This window comes from Meleagris gallopavo, chromosome 22 (genome assembly GCF_000146605.3).
Source record: "Meleagris gallopavo isolate NT-WF06-2002-E0010 breed Aviagen turkey brand Nicholas breeding stock chromosome 22, Turkey_5.1, whole genome shotgun sequence".
In the NCBI taxonomy this organism is placed as follows: Eukaryota; Metazoa; Chordata; class Aves; order Galliformes; family Phasianidae; genus Meleagris; species Meleagris gallopavo.
In genome coordinates, this window is record NC_015032.2 from 1204564 (window position 1) to 1221794 (window position 17231).

The 17231-nt window shown below is 42.3% G+C and overlaps 1 protein-coding gene across 1 annotated transcript in view; it reads right to left on the reverse strand.

Annotated features, from left to right (window-relative positions):
• The window catches only part of ERGIC3 (ERGIC and golgi 3), a 23758-nt gene extending 6533 nt beyond the window's left edge, over window positions 1-17225 (reverse strand). Inside the window, exons 1-9 of the mRNA XM_010722250.2 lie at window positions 17164-17225; window positions 16999-17086; window positions 16124-16243; window positions 14943-15036; window positions 13705-13870; window positions 12870-12927; window positions 3014-3045; window positions 2316-2412; window positions 984-1048 (exon numbers count right to left, since the gene is read on the reverse strand). Of these exons, the coding sequence (XP_010720552.1) occupies window positions 984-1048; window positions 2316-2412; window positions 3014-3045; window positions 12870-12927; window positions 13705-13870; window positions 14943-15036; window positions 16124-16243; window positions 16999-17086; window positions 17164-17211 (768 nt within the window). The 5' untranslated portion in view covers window positions 17212-17225. The remainder of the gene's footprint in view (window positions 1-983; window positions 1049-2315; window positions 2413-3013; window positions 3046-12869; window positions 12928-13704; window positions 13871-14942; window positions 15037-16123; window positions 16244-16998; window positions 17087-17163) is intronic.
• Window positions 17226-17231: the final 6 nt, after the last annotated feature.

Consider the following 17231-nt stretch of genomic DNA (forward strand, 5'->3'; position numbering starts at 1 on the left):
TTTTTTTAAGAAGAAGCCCTCCCTAGCAACCAAGATCCCCTGCAAAATAATGGCAACTCAAAGAAACGCTTCCAAATGGATGAAAGAAATCACGGCTCTTTCTGCTGTCTCAGCTGGGTTAAGAACAGAGCATCTTCACCTCACCTTGAGAATCCTACTCATTCCAGAAGACTATATTCTGAAAATGGGGCTGGAAATCTAGCTGCCCTCTTTCGAAAGGTAAAGGAGAAACTTTTAAACTGGAGATGAGCTCATCTTAGGTTATTCCCCAAAAGACATTTGCTCCTTGGTGCTTGGACTTCTCCTGAGCAGGTGCTACAAGGATTCACGAAGGAATATGACACAAACGGTGTGGCTTCTTTGAATTATGTGGGATGGAGGCAGAGATCTGCTTAATCACTGCAGTAACACTGCAGACAAGATTATGCCACAGAAACTTGTTTCTGCTGAGGTCCCTAAACGATGCAAATTTGAATAATCTGTCTTGCTTCCACCAGAGACAGAGAGTCAGAATGAAGACCAATTTTGAAGGCTTTTGCTTGTTCTAGATTGATTAGTGGATTAACTGCTATGCTTAAAGAAGAAGACCTAAGAGACAAGTTTCAGATCTGTGAAATGCTGATTAACCTTACTGAATTACTCTGGTAGAAATCTCATGGAGATGAGACAGTTGAATCTCAATACATGCATGTTTGGAATAAGCAAATTCTAAAATACACAAAAATAAAACAGGAGAGGAGAAATACACTGCTGCACAGAACATTGCTGGGTCCCATCCCATGCTGCAGTGTGCAAAAAGGGGGTGAATATCAGCTGAGGCTGCTTCACCTCTTATGGTACAGGCAGAGTGTGAAATATGCACATATCTGTACACAATAACAAAGCCTCTCTTCCTGTGTGAGCACAATGAAACGTGAAAAGACACAACAATAACTTCTGATTTTTCTAACAAGCCGAAGCAATAGGGAAAAAAAGGTACTTACCTCACCATCTACTTTCATATAAACTGTAGGGACCACTTTGACGAAATACTGAAACATCATGGAAGCTGGAAGCAAAGAGACACCCAATTAATAACTGTGATCAACTGTGAATTGCTGCAGAGTTTATCTGATGGGTTAGCCATGCATGTTTTTGTTCATGGCAGCTTTTGTCCAAGAACCTTTTTTTTTTGCACAATAGCAACTGTGGGCTTTCAATGATAGTAAAGTTAACGTCCTTAATATCTGTCCCTCCAGTTCTCTTAAGAAATGTGGAAGGTAGCAGTCACTCTGGAAACTGATTTTCTCAGAAATTCCTCAGAAAAAAATGTTACTCATTAATTTCTATAAAAGTAATTCTTACCTATAATATCATAGCAATAAACAGCAATAAACATAAATTTGAACTGCAATCTGCTTTGCCTACATCTTCAGCCCTAGTAATTCCTCAGAAATCCACCTGCTGTTTAGCTATATCCTGCATGGAAAGCTTTAGCATACAAAGACTTTCAGCAACCAGCTATGGGCTCCATCTCAGAGTTTATTACTCCACAGAAAAATAACAGCATTATGACATCTTTTCATTTTTCCCTATTTTATTTTAAGCACTGTCCTTTGATTTGAGTACAACAACTGAATAGATGGTAAAAAAATTAAAAGAACAGATTTAGGTGGGATAACAATCCTTGAACCAAACCACCAATGTCTGTAAGCTTTACTGCATAACAACACCCCAAATACCTGTAAAGACAAAGTTTGCACAATGCAGCAGATCTAAATAATGTAACAATCTATGCAGAGGCACATAAAGCAGGTTTGTGTGATAAACCACAAGGAGAGAACCATCCTTCCTTCCTAAGCCAGCAAACAAGAACCACCTAGCAAAGATGAGCAGTATTTTTTAACTCAATGGCCATCAGGTAAATCAGGGTCAGACAGACTCCACAGCTCTCCAGCAACACTCTTAGGCTTTTTTTCTCTATCCTGTGGCTTGTGGCTACTTCTTATTGCACACATTAGCCTAGGCACAGCTCTGCCCATGTGATGCAGGCATTTAATGATAACATGTTGTACCTCCTGTTGTATATCCTGTATATAGCAGTATATTAATGCTGAAAAAAGAGATCTTTCAGAAAGATCACAGAATCAGAACAAAACACTCAGGTGATTTGCTCCGGATGAACGGAAGAATACGTTGCAGAAGAAGCACAAGGTGGAGTGATCCAAGTCTTCTGCAGCATTGCCAGGGCTCTTGTTTAAGACTGAGAATCTCACTCCTCTCCCAACTCTCATTAATACCAACTCTTAAAAAGATTTCTCTCAGCTGGCTCTTACCTTGCTGTGCAGTGACGTCTGTCCCATCCAGAGGGTTCACAATGCCTGGGTAATCCCTTCCAAACGAGAGATGTTTGATATAGTGCGTCATATTGATCTGAAACAGAAATGCTGATAACTCAAACAATGCACAGCATCCAAGGGGCAAAGCAAGGGGCCTTATGTTCACATTCAGAACGTTTTTCTGAGTGTTGCTCCAGCAGGCCCTCCCTTACTCTGTGTTTCCTAATAGTAAACTAAAAGCCACTTGCTTTTTTTTAATTCATGGAAGATTGCACGATGTGAAATTTCTCCATTTTCTACTCCAAATCCTCAGATCTTTGTGTCTCTCCCTCCCACCCACACAGCAAGCTCTCCCATCCACTCCTTTCCCTGGCGTAGGAGCAAAAAACTGTCAACTGCCATTGGTATGGGTACCATCTGCTTTCCTCACAGCACAACTAAACCTCAACCAATTAAAAATGAATTAAAAATTGAGGTAGCCTTAAGAAGAGAGCAGCAGACTTGCCAGGCAACATGAAGATGTCCCAGAACACACTGTAGAGCCCTGCCTGAAAGCAGGTCCCATACTGTGCCTACGTGCATACAGCCTGAAACCAGATGGGATCAGCACACTGAGGTTCCAACGTGGCAGCTATAGGGAAATCCAGAAGGAAAACAGACTGAGAGAAATGGGAAGTTATCTTGGAAACACTTACGTTATCAAGTCCAAAGCTCTGGAGGTCATGAACTGTAACAGAAAAACAGTTTAACAGTGTAGTTCAGACTACAACATCAAAGCATATCTGTTTACTGTATCTTAGCTACTGCTGATTAAAACGGCAAAAAAATAACTTGGGTTTCTCTCCTGCTTGCAGGTGGACATACGACAGACAAAACTGCTTCATGTCCTTTCATAGACTGCCTACCCACTGCTGGAATGGAGGAAAGTAATTGAAGGTCTATTCAGATCAGATATTTCAGCTATTGTCTAAACGTGTTCTTAACATACGGCAAAAACAAATTCCTGGGGTCAAGCAAGGAAAAGTTCATTGTTACCTCAATCCTAACCTGATCTCCATTTTAGTTCTTGCTGAAACTCCTCTAACTGCTGGAAAAACAGAGGCACGACAGAACAAAACTAACAGCTGAGGGCAGCACGTGCACAAACACTGCATGAAAGCACCCTACAGAACTCAACAGCAACCGAGCACCTATCAGCACCCTGCCCATCAGCACTGCTACTCCTGCCCTGAGAACACAAAGGGAAAGGACAAGTCCTTGAAAGGCCAGCTTTCAACCTGCCCTCAGCCACTCCTGCATACAGCAGGACAGCAGGACAGCCAGCACCACGCACGTGGAGGACACCTGCAAAGAAATGGGCCATGGGAAGCACTGCTAAAAGGAACTGACCTCTTTTTGTTGGCTACTTAACTGCAATGCCAGAAAAAAGCCTCAGTCCCAGGATGAAAACACAACCAGATTTCAGGAATGCTCCCACCAGGCTTATCCAAAGTTGCTCCATTTTCTGAGCTAATGGAGTCAGATCACCAACAGAGGCATTGTTAATGAAGGAATAATAATGATAATGAAGGAATGCTGCCCTCAAATGGTTTCTGATAATAGCATAAGAAAGGCTGCAAAGCTAAAGAACTGATTGAAACTACCTCTCTTATAAAACAAGTGTTTATTTAACAAGTACACTGTGAACTCATTTTTTTTCCTATTAACATCTTTCAATCAAATAATAGAAGCTTCACTTGTATGTACATAAACCCTCACTAAAACAAAGATACATATGTGCAAGGCAGAGACCATACGGTTAGGAAAGGAAACACTGTGCCTGAACTACAGTCTTCTTCCTACAGCTCTGATCTAGGGAGAAGCCTTTGCATTTCACAGCTAAAGTTTTCAGTGCTTGGAAACCCAGGCTGCAGCCATCAGACTTAAGGCAATGGTTTCGTTTACGAAGAGCTCAGAGCAGCACAGGTCTCAAAATACTGGTGGTAAGTGGACGGCTGGACAAAATGATCTTGGAGGTCTTTTCCAAGCTCGGTGATTCTATGATTCTATCTATTTGAGGTGTCCCTGACAAGTGTGCAGACCTGCCATTAGCATCATTTCTGTGTCTGTTAGCAGCTGGATCAAAGAACTCCTTCGGCTTAAAACCCCAAACCAAACAAAAAAAATAAATAAAAACCATCCAACCAAATGTTTGGAAACGCATATGAAACAGTAGGTAGAGGAAGGAAGGAATGGGGCAGTGGTCTCAGTACTACATTTTTCTAAATGATTTCCAGCAGTACACTGTTTTGTTGTAGTACTATGCATTTAAGCTGAGCTAAGTGGGTTAGCTGTCAGTGAGTGTTAAGTGTCACTGCTTTCTGCACTGCCAGCAGCAGCCAATCTTCAGTCAGTGACAGAATTCTATGGAGATCTGCCCATGCTGGACCTGCAGCTCAACTCAACCTAACGCCAGAAGTCTTTGCCTCTCACCTTCCTCTTCATGGCTCAACCCCCTCCCACCCTCCTTGGGGTTAAGAACCACATCAGAGAGCTCAACAGGCCACAACAGGCATCTCTTGGGCTGAGGGCACTCTTTCATCCAGATCAGCTTCAACACATGGCTGATTGCCAGGCTGCGCACCTCTGGGCACAGCCTGCAACACAGGGAGGGACAGGAGCACTCCTGCACACAGCTCTGTGCTCATCAGCTCAAACAGCTGTGTTTGTTAGCACTCAAGGAGGAAGCTGAGTACCAGTGAGGATGACAAACTTACAGCTATAGTGGAGCACCAGAGACATTCAAGAGAAGCCCTTGAGAAGGACCAGTTGCTCACTAAACCATCACACCATTACGTCGTGCAGGATTCAAGTAAAGTCAGGACTTTTCCAAATAAAATTTCCCCGTAGTGCTCTGCTATAATGCTTTCCACAGATCCGACACCAGCTACTCACTTTATAAAACCTTTGCAATAAATGATTCATAACTGTGAGAAAGCACAATTCATTAACTTGGGTTCCAATCCAGTCAGCCACCAGGTGATACGTTTATTCATCTTTGATCACCAAGGACTATGCTAAGCACATATGCACACAGTTTAGGCTGGAGATAAATATACAGCTAATCAGAGTTTGCTTAACAAAAGCCTATTTAGCATGCTTAGAGAAGAAACAGAACAAGAAAATAGAAGATCTTAAGAGAGTGCCAGCTAGGGCAGGAGACTTATTTCTAGAGAACTACAAGCACGTCCTTTCCCTTCTGTAACTGTGCCCAAGTGCTTAGCTACATAAATAGAGAAACCTGTAAGAGACCTTAGGTTTGTCAAGAAGTCTATGTATTTTTATATAACCTCTTTACTTCCCTGTTTTAGTAACACATTTCGTTGCCTGAAGAGTTCTCTCCATCTCACGTTTCTGACCTGCACAACCACAGAGCTCCTTGGACTCTGCAACGCAGCCCTTTGCTGGGTTGACAGCACTCACTGCCACTGAGGACTCTGCCAATAAATGCATTAAAAGTGGAAAAAGCTCAAGACACAACTACCCAAACGTGGTGCTGCAAAATGAGTGAGGTCACCAATCTTCATGCTGGGGATGGATTTTCAGGGAGGAAAAGCTCGTACATAAACATGATGAGCAGGACGAGGCTGTGGTGTGAAGGGGTGCTGAGGCAGGGAGCAGCACAGAGTGTGTTGCAGGCTGGGGAGGGAATGAGCAGAACACAGCTCCTGGGCCCTCCACCAGACGTTACTACTGAGTGGAAACACCCCATTTCAACCTGCAATTACCAGGACTCTCTCACCCTCAGAAAAATCCAGTGCCTTACAGACCCTTGGAAAACTTTCTACTAAGTATTCAGAAGGGTTGGTGAATGAATCCCCAAGAGCAATTCTCCAGCCTGTTGTACAAGTGAGATTAAACAAGAGAATTGTCCCATATGACTTTAAAAAGCAGAATTCCCTCCGGCTTGTCACCGCATGCCCCTCAATTGCATCACTGCACAGAACAACTACCAATATATCATCTCTAACAGTGATATATTAAAATTGTGTAAGACAAAGATTCTCAACCTTTAGCATCTGGTGACCTCAATTACCAGAGATGAATGACCTGAGATGGGTCTCCTCTTAGCTTTCAGGAAATCTTCTCACATCCCAGCCTAGATCTACAGCTCCTCCCAAAGGAGATTTAAGAGTACAGCAAATAACAGAAATTGGGTTAGTACTGTAATATGTAGTTTTGGGGAAAAAAAAACAACAAAACCAACACTTACTCTCAACAGCGTGCACTGCAAAATTGAGCAGAGTGGGAGAGAAAAGAGAAATATTCAGATATTCACAATGAAAAGCAGAGATTCAGATACAACAGCATTTAAAACTTGTACCGAAGAGCAGAAGCACAACAGTTTTGCTGGTGCACTTGCTAGGCCACGTAAAAAGACTCCCTAGCTAGCCAAAGGCCTAACATAGGGACTAGCAATCATTCAAAAAGTAACAGAGAAACAATTAGTCACCAAAAAGAAAAATACAGTGGGATGTCCAAATTTCTTAATATAAGCTCTAACGCAGCATGCCAGGCAGCACTGCTGCTTGTATTCAGATTTCTCAGTCTTCCAAGTCCTCAGGGTAAAGGAAAGGCCATTTTGGCACCAACCAAAGCTATGCAGGTGTTGTCAATATTTACATTCACAACATTTCTGTTCATTCAGTTACAAGATCCCAGCAAAGGTGAATACCTGGAAAGATGGTAAGCGTGTGCTTGGGCAGCACATCTCAAAGCTTACTAACTTTTGTTAAGCAACCTCCTTTTTTGCTGCTGCTGTTGTTTCAAGAGACTATTCACATGTATACTCACATTGTGCACAATTAACCAGTAACTCACAGATTTATACCTGCAAGGAGACAACTCCCACCCCTCTCTGCCAAATTCTACACTGCTGGTAGTGCTGTGACAGCACAGGCTTTGCTATGGAGGAGGTATGGAAGATATAGAGAGCCTCCAGACAGCTGCTTGACAAACCTGAGGCATTCCCAACAAGTGATGAACCTCAGCTCTGATGGATGGCAGTCCAGTGGCAGATGGAATCGCCACTTCTGTGCTCTCTAAACCACACACATTATTTTGGAAATGCCTGGTCCATCTACAGATGAGTGAGACTTTGAGTCTTTCAGCACCAACACAAACACTGAAAGGAGTTTACCAATGTAAAAAGGAAAGTCCTTAACTGTTCTGAGGATGAAATAATAATCTCAGCCTCCAACATTCAGTTTGGGGATGAAAACTAGTAATTGTCCAGCAAACACTACTTTGGAAGAGAAGTTAGGAATAGCGTACAGGGGATCATCCAGAGGATTTCTAGCTCCATGATGAAATTCACTGATGGTGGTTTTGGTTCCCACTTTCTTTCCCAAAATAGATGACGGGCAAAGAAGAGCTCAGCTGAGGTCCTGGCATCTCTAGAGTCCTGTGCAACAGCACAGCCCCACACCCAGTAGGGCTCTGGGACAGGAGAAGAAGAGGAGGCTGCAATCGACGGCAGAAAGAATTAGTTGGCCTGCTCTTGGCAGCCAATGAGAAGATACCAAGGGACCAAAAAATGATAATCAGTCTTCAGTCAAAGACTATATGCCCATTTTGCAATTAAAAACTCAAATCATTAGAAGCTATGTAAAACAAGATATTCTACAGGTCTCATCCAAGGATGCTTTCAAATAGGTTTCAACTGTCAAAAAAAAAAATCTATTAAAGAAGTGAACAAATCTACCACAAATGAGGAAAACAAGTGGTAATCACAAAAGTGCCTTCAAAGATAACCTTTCCTCCAGTTTACCACGTAGGGTATAAGGAAAGCACAAGATCTGGATCACATTCATAACTACTTTCTTTCACAGAAATTGTCAGTCATTAGAAGTGTGTCTTAAAGACAGAACATTTTGAATGTAGTCATCGGTGTCAGTGGTTTTTTAGGCATCTGGAGGAATCAAATTATATATTTTAAGAAAATTTCTCTGGCTGTCAATACAGCATGATGGGGAATGCCTTCCCTAGGAAACAGTTACAATCACACCCCTGCAACAGAATGGTCCAAAGATGGTCTGAAGGATGAACGAGAAGCCCCAGCTTCCTCTTGACTAAAAGGAATACAGCAAGGAGGAAGGAAATGACAACAGGATCACCTCTTTGGAGGAAACTACCACCAAGAAAGTTCCCCCATGCTGGAAGCTCACTGCAAAGCTCCATATCCAAAGCAGGAGATGGTTGCTCAGGAGATTAACAGACCAGATAATTTAATTTAATCATTTAACCATTTCTTTTTTTCACCTGAGATAGAAAACATTCTTTGAGGAAAGGTGTGAGCTGCTGCAAAGCAAACAGCTGTGATATGCAGGATCATGAACAGGCACAGCTGATGCTGGAGGCTGTCCTTACAAAGGCACAAGTGAAAGGAGAACTTTCCCCAAATCTTAAGTATCCTACAGAAATTGAAAATTCGAGTTCAGGATCCAAGGCCTAAGACGTAGACAACAGTGAAACAAACCTAATCTCAGCTGGTACCAATGAACAAGCAGGGAAAAGAAGACTGCAGATATCACTGACGTCTGACTTTGGTTTTTTCCTTGGCACAAACAAGTCGGGACTTTTGGCACTAGTTTCAGTGCCAAGAATTCTACTTAGAAGCACTTTAGACCTCCTCATAACTTCCTTCAGTCCTCCTAACAACCAAGGATGTCTCAGTGCAACTGGACCAGTGTCTGAGGAATAAACCAAGACCATCAGGATGACATTCAGGAGTGGAGGAGTCTTCTCTGACACTGATGATGGAGCACCACAGTGCAGCTTTCAAGCAGCCAGTTTTCAGTGCTCCCAATAAACCAGCGTCACTGCTTTGATATACCAAAAATGTGAGTATGGATGGCCAAAACCTGCACTAACCCAGCAAAGCCTGACATTTCTTATCAGTTAACTAAGGACAGAAACACACTACCCCTCAGTTTTCAAATTACAGCATACCTCAGGGCCTGGGATTATGAGAAACCAAACAGAAAGCAAAGCTGTATTTAACAGTTGTGCACAGTAACTTTCATTTAGGTTGGATACATCAGCATCAAAAGAACATGAAAAAAGGTTACATGCAAGCACAGAAAAGCATCCATGCAAACAACAGTAAGTGAAGTGAAATAATCTCACCTGGATTTAACATTCATGCGAGCAGAATCAAAGCAAAACAGAACAAAGACAAAATAACATATTTTCTTCAAAGTGAACAAACTTTTTTAAACACAGTTTTTGTTTTTCAGCATTTACAGCACTTCCAGTTCCTCCAGATACATGAATAGTGCATAAAGACAGGGAGGAGAACTGTTCAAACATGAAAATGTCAAACACTGCTAAAAAGATTACTGGGAGACCATCAGAGGTCCTTTGACATAAACACGACCAGAATATAAGGACATCCAAGACACAATTCTGGGGTCACATTTATAAGATTGAGAACGCATTTTTCTGAGAGTTTGAGACTTGAGGGTCCTGATTTGTATGAGAAATCCTTAGCACAAACAGAAGTGAAATACAGTTTGAACACATTTCAGCTGACATTCCCTTACATCAATAAGATACACTTGTGTCTCTTTAGAGCATGAGGTTCACAGGCTGCCTCTTTCAAAATTTTGACCCCCCCTTAGTCAACACCAACTTGCCTTAAAGCACGAACACGTATCATACTGACAGGGAGTAATTCAAACTAGCCCAAAGTGGATCTAACTGAAGAAACCTGATATGTAGTGAACTCTTTAAGAAGGTGCTTATGAGGATTATCCACTCATAAAATATTGAAAAATGAATAAAAACAGAAGAAGGAGAACAATTGTTGATAATTTGATATTGATGATTAGTTGTTAGGATTCTTCTGATTAGGAAAGTAAGTACATTTAGGCTGCCATATTTAGGCAATATTAGCAAACTTTAATGGAAATTCAATCTTTTTTCCTAGTTTTCCTAGTTGAAACAGGACCTCTGATTTCCTCTGATTTTCTCCATTTAAACATAAGGAATTCTCACAAGCCAAAGCCAAACGATTTAAATTAGGGATGGGATGAACTCTGGGCAAGGCTGCTCCTTTTTATAAACCTATATTCCTCGCACATTCAACTAATGATTTCAAACCTCTCCTAGGGTTCTAAAAAGCATTCCTTCTGGCAAATGATTTCTGGGGACAAAACATGAGTATATGAGCTCTCTACAACTCCCTGTAAAGAGGCTGAGGTGAGGTGGGGGTCGGCTTCTTCTCCCATGTAACCAGCAATAGGGTGAGAGGAATGTCCTCTCAGGGGAGATTCAGGTTGGATGTTAGGAAGAATTTCTTCCCCAAATGAGTGGCCAGGTGCTGGAATGGGCTGCCCAAGGAGGTGGGGGAGTCGCCAACCCTGGAGGTCTCAAGAAACGTTTAGATGTTGTACTAAGGGACATGGGTTAGTGGGAAATATTGGTGGTAGGTGGATGGTTGGACTGGATGACCTTGGAGGTCTTTTCCAACCTTGGTGACTTTATGACTCTTTTGGGTCACACTTAACCCAGTGCAACTACTAAAACAAACCAAAAAAAGGACAAAAATTGATCTACACACAATTAAAGCTAGTATAACTAAATAGAACTCAAGTTGTACCCATCCTGTACTAGTTCTTTTTAGTATGTGTATGTGTTAGTCTTATTTATCCTCTTATTACTTAATCTGCTTTCAAAAAAAGCAATTTCAATTCACTTCTACTGAGGAGAGAAGGTATGGTTTTGAGGGTGTTAACAGTAAGCATGTGATATAAAATCAAAAGCTGAGATCAGAACTACATCTATGGTCAGATTAACAAAGTACTTCTGAATAGGACCCTTGCTGAGAAGATGCCTGCACAGATTTCCTATCCAGAGATGTATTAAGCTAGAATAATTCTCAAGAAAGGAGGAGAGTGTCAGTGTAAGAAACTGACAAGTCAGTCTGCTAGCTTAGCAACTGAGGAACACAATCAAACAGAAGTATGGACTCGGGTCCAACCATCAGCTGGATTAACAGCACAGCCACTCCACCACAAGGCATGGAGAGCATTGTGATGGAAAACACTTCCCATAATATTGACTTAGTGTTCATCTTCCTATGTTCTACTGGTTCAAAATAGTATGGAATAGAAGAGAGCAGCAAAAATACTGTCAGTCATCTCAGTTACGTATCTAATAGTGGAATTATTATTTTTCATGGATTCTACATAATAACAGTTCAGAATATTCAGACAATGACCAATACTAGTTCAGTTTGCTGTTTGTTATTACAGGAAAAGGAAAGAAAAAAATAAACAAACAACAACAAAAAAACCCCAATCCTCTTCTTCTCTGTAAACCACCAAAAAACTAATTAAGACATGATGTTAGTTATACTGAAGACAAACACAATCTCAGCTTCATTTATGAACAAACAGGCTCTGGGCTTGCTGCACATTGAGAAAATTATCAGAGGTCATTTTTAGTATCTGATGTGAGAGAACTGCCAGAAAGCAGAAGGTCTGCCTGCCCCACATCTCTCCTCCTACTCTTTTTCCTTGCCCTTGCAAATAGCAACATTCTGAACTTGGCCTCCAAAAGGTCTGCAGTAACTACAGAGTCCTTTCTTGCTCTTCCTGCACTCACCCGCTGTGGCCCTCAGTTTCTCACTGCAGTTGTGTAAGACTTCCATTGCACGTGAGAGCTGTTCTGCCCCCACCCACGTCCGGGTCAATACTGGCTGCAGGAAGGCTGCTGCTCTTCCACTGCTTTAAGTGCAAGTTCTGCCAGAAGTGACATATTTAATTATAAGGACTAATGTGGAGAAAAGCAGATGAGCTTTTTGCACAGACATGCTTTATCATTTAATCTGTAGAAATGGCTCAAAGCCTGGTTTGTTTTTCTTCAAAGACAGTTACTCGAACAAAGTGCAATCTCCCCCTGCGCATTACCTCGGTGGAACAGATCACACTACAATGATAAGTAAGGTAGGGAAAAATCAAGCTAAAAATCAGAGCTCTTTGTCAAATCTTTACCAGAAATTTCAGGCTTTGAGAACCTTATCAAGGGAACTGAAAACATTCCGTTAAACCACAAATATTTTTGACCAAATTCCAGTTAAAGACAAAAAGCATAAATCAACTACCATTACTATTCTGGACACTTTGTATTTAGATTTACAAGACAAAACTCTTTACAACTTAAAATAAGCAAAGTTCTGATTTGCTTTCAAATTATCCTCAGATATTCTATAAATACTCCTTCCACAGATACTGATATTCAGGTCCTGGGCTTAACACCATAGCCAAGTTTGGTTTACAGCAGAGCTGAGCAGTGAAGTTTTATGGAACTCACCTCTCCCATGCTCTTCCATCCCCATGTTCTGTTTGTTCATGACAGTTCTAAAATTTTGTACCAAAACTCCAACATCCTCCCCACTGAAGCAGTGCTGCTATTCTTTCAGATCACAACGCAAAGACATCCCAAGACAATGATCAGACACACTCAGAAACAAAAGGTTACAGTAAACAGAAAAAGAAAATACTTTACCATGTACATGAGACTGCTGGAAGCTTTTTCCTGGTGCAAAGTGAAAATTTCCAGCTACCTGTAGAAGACAGTCACCGTTCATTAAAAGTTCTGAATCCATATACATAAAGCAGCCATATAGGTGCTGGCTTTTTCCTCTTGGTTTTTAAACTAGATATACATCAAGCAAGCTGCCTTTCTAGGCGACACTACCAGCAGATGCTATTTCCCCTGTTCCTCACAGGCACAGTCATGCTAAAAGCCATAATTACTTACTGATGTGGGTAATAATCTGTTTTATGCAGATTATTTTTAGTAAACATAAAAATCAGAAGAAGGAGGAATTCATTTTTCTGGGAGGGAACTGCCTAAAAGAAGATAGCACAGAAAAGGAAGAGAGGAAATAACAGAGGGACAGTGAGGAAGATTAAAAGCAAAAAAAATAAAAGTCCAACTCAATACAATAAACTACAGTGACCCAATGTACACACCCATGGAAATAACCTGGTTGCAAAAATAAAAGCACTTATCAGTTTGTTAAACTACATCCAGGAATTTGTAAGGGATACAGATACCATGTGCCAGTCCTCACTGGCACTTCCAGCAGCTGTACACATAGAAAAATCCAAGCTTACTCCAGGCCTGCATTCTTCCTACAGCCCACACAATGAAATAGGATTACTCCCTTCCCACTGCTTCTCCTCATTTCTTTACAGCTGCAAGTACTTTGTTGAGCCAGGGGTTACTGTATCACATCACATGAACACCTAAAGCTGGAAAAGGAGAGGAACACCCAGATTCTGCCTTCTCACAGCCAGCCTCACACTGCAGGTATACAACAAAACTCATCTCTCACCTTATTGACCTCCAGGAAACCATACACTTGGCAGCCTTCGTTCTTCTGTTCTTGCATTTTCTGGCTAAACCCTTCCCTCTTGCACTGCTCGATGGTATCTGGGTTCTTGAAGGCCCAACCACGCCGCCTGTAGGCTTCTCTGACATCATCACAAGTATTACAACATCTGCAAAAGCACAAGTACCACCTTAATGTCTTTCTCACAAAAAGGAGATGCTTCTGCTCAGATCTCGGATATTTGGTGGACGCTTCTTCCCCAAAGCCATAAAGCAAACACTGTGAACTGGATCTTGAAGGTTGACCTAATCTAAGTTCTGAAGGAGCTCAAGCTTTCTGATTTATTTTTTAAGTTTTTGATGCAAGGGCACAAGCCGTCTTAAAATAGTTCTCAAGTCTGAGAAGCTCTTTGCCCATTTAGAAAGCCACGCTGCTCCCTGGAAACAGATTTCCTACAAAAATGCTATCAGAGTCCCACATTTCTGAGTAGTTTTGTGTTTCCCTCAGTGAACAAAGCATCTGCCCATTTCTGCTCCTCCTTTCCTCTGTTTTTAAGCCATGATTGTCAAAGTTGGACAAAACGTTAAACTTTCTTCAATACTTTTCCACCTCTACATTTTGGTCACCAGAGGAAAGAAAACAAAGCAAACAAACAAAAAACAACCACTTATTTTTACTGGTTCTACGTTTTGCTGGATAGAAGAAAAACCCCTCAAGATGGAAAAAGCTTTTCCAGCGAACAGTGCAGTTAAAGAGCTGGGACAAACAAGGTATCATCAGATAGACAGTACGACTGGAGGGTACTCAGAACCTAAAGCCCAAACAAGGACCCACTGTTACAGCAACCTGCAGGGAGGTGGAACAAGGAGCACAAATGACCCATTGCAGCTGTTGTCTGTGTGAGCAGTGAACATGGAGTTTATGCTCACATAAGGATGGAAAGCTTGCAGCAGGAGTGTGAAGGCAGAGCCATCACCACTTTTATACCAAGGCATCCCAATGGTGAGCAGTGTCACCCTGACCTTGAGCATGGATGTACACAAACCAGAACTTAATTATCCATTCTTAAGCACTACATACGTAGCTACACAACATGTAACAAGAGTACAACAGTACTTAGAATTCTCAGAACACAAAAGATTTCATTGAATGAACTTCACAGACATTCTGCAAAGAAGCAGGTGTGCAACTTAGAAGTATTCCCTCAAGTGCTAAAAAGATACAGAAAGGTCTGTGGTTACCGAATGTCTTCTGACTCTGCTCCATAACAGCTCTCGCAACGATCAGCATCCAAAGAATTGGGATCAAACACTTTTTCTTCTTCTTTCCCCAGCTCTAAAACAAAATTGGATTCCAAATGAAGAGACACATCTAGAAAAGTGTCTTGTCTTGTCCTGCCTCCAAATAGCACCACATATTATTTGAGTATGTTGGACTACATTTAAGACCTATATTGCTACAGCCGAATTTAAACAGCTGACTATCAATCAACTTACAGTCATAGAATTTAATGAAGACAGGTTAACAGAGAATTGGATACAGAGTAGCTGTTTCCATCCCCACACTTCAAATTTCAATGCCACAACCTCTGAATACAGAAAAGCTGCTGAGTTACACAACAGGGACACTATCACCACAAGCCCAGACAACCAGAGAAATGCTCACATGTATTGATTATTCAGCTCTTGGCTTAGTTTTGCTCTCCAACATCATTTCTGATGTTGTATCTAGTGATGCAAATCAATAAATCCAGTTTATGCTGACATTCAGAACTACACTAACTCACAGTAAGGTAGTAACAACCTCGCATTTTGGAAAGAAAAAGCAAAATTAAGGACACCTGTGAGATCATAGCACTTCCCCAGAATTGTTTCTGGTTTGCACCAAAGTGCAAGGATGAGCCATGGTATGAAAATAACACAGGTGAGGGGCTTACGTGGCCAAGTGTTATTTGATACAACTTCATCACGTATGTATTAACACACATGAATTAAGTGCAGTAAGGTGTACGTTTAGGCTGAAAGGTCAAGTCACTGGAGCTCCCCCTGGAGAAATGCTCTTTCCTCTAACTAGATTGTCCCATTTGTCAGCCCACTGTCACTGCACGATACAAGCAAACTCAAGTTCTGCGAGCACAGCTGCTTGATTCCCAGCAAAAGACCATCAGCAGCTTCATTCCTGAAATCCATCCACGACTCCCTATCAGTTTCAGAGTGACTGGGTAAAGATTTACTTTTCAAAAGCAACAAATGTAATAGGAGTTTGTCTGATCTGTCAATTTAATAGATTTGGATGCTACAAACTCTTGAAGAGTTTATGGTGTTCAAGCACTCTTCAACTGTCACTTGTACCCGTGAAAGTCAAAACAAGCACAAATAACACAGACTACAAGAGCATCCATTCATACGAAGTAGCACATTACCGTGTCTCTCAGCCTCTGGAGTCACACGATTGCCAGCTTTGTCCAAACGTTGTTTAAACAGATTGTGCTCCACGTCCAGCTGCTGTTCTCCTGCTACATCCATTGCATCGATGCTCAAATCTGAAACCAGCAAGTGAGGAAAGCGGTCTGTAAAAGCACATTTCTCATGGCCTGTGGCAATTTGAGGAAGCATTCAACCAGTGAAAATACAGAATCTTTTAGCGGGGATAAGAATGTGCCAAAACTGGATGAAGACGCATGGTTGGGACCAAACAACTTACAGAAAATGGAACATACTGTGTCTGCATCCTAAACGACTGTTCCAAACACAGTGTCTAATGTAAAGGAATGACTGTTTTCAACCATCATAGAAATCCTAAAGGCAAATAATCAAACCCTTCCTCCTGAAAACTCATTGGTGCAAACGGCAGCCCAGGTTAAGCTCAACGCCAGCTGAGCACTGCCCCGCTCTGTCCTCTCACCGCTGCTACAACAGCAGCACGTTTTCCTGTGTCCCCTTTCCACAAGGACGATTCAGGAGCCCTGGTTTTGGCCCGGCATCCAAGCACCATCGGGTGCTTGCTGGCAACGCGTTGTGCTGTAATGCTGATGGTTGCACTGCAAGGAACAGCAGAGGTTTCCAACACCTCCGGCCCTCCTGCTGTGCTGTGAGGGGGAGTCAGGCACAGAGCAACGGCACCTCGTGCTCCAAACAACCCCAACAATTCAGCAGCGATACTGCCCAACCCGGAGCGCTAGGCGTGCCCTGCACAGCTCCATCACCACACAGAGCTGGGCTCGCATCCCACCCCAAGCGAGGAGCTGGAAGAGCGACCTCCAGCAGAGCGGTACCACATCGCTGCGGTTCGACTCACAGGCACAGGGCATGTGTGGGAAAACAACGTCGATGTTGATCTTCAGCTTATCTCCCCTCGATTTGTCAACGTACAGCTCGGGATGGACCTGGAGAAAAACAAAGAGCCCGAATGCAGCGGGAGACAAACCCGGAGCCCTTTTCCCGCCCTCTCTCCGCCACTCACCTCCTTGGTGAGGTAGTACTGCAGCTCCGAGAAGAACAGCAGCACCATGATGAGCCCGCTGACCACCG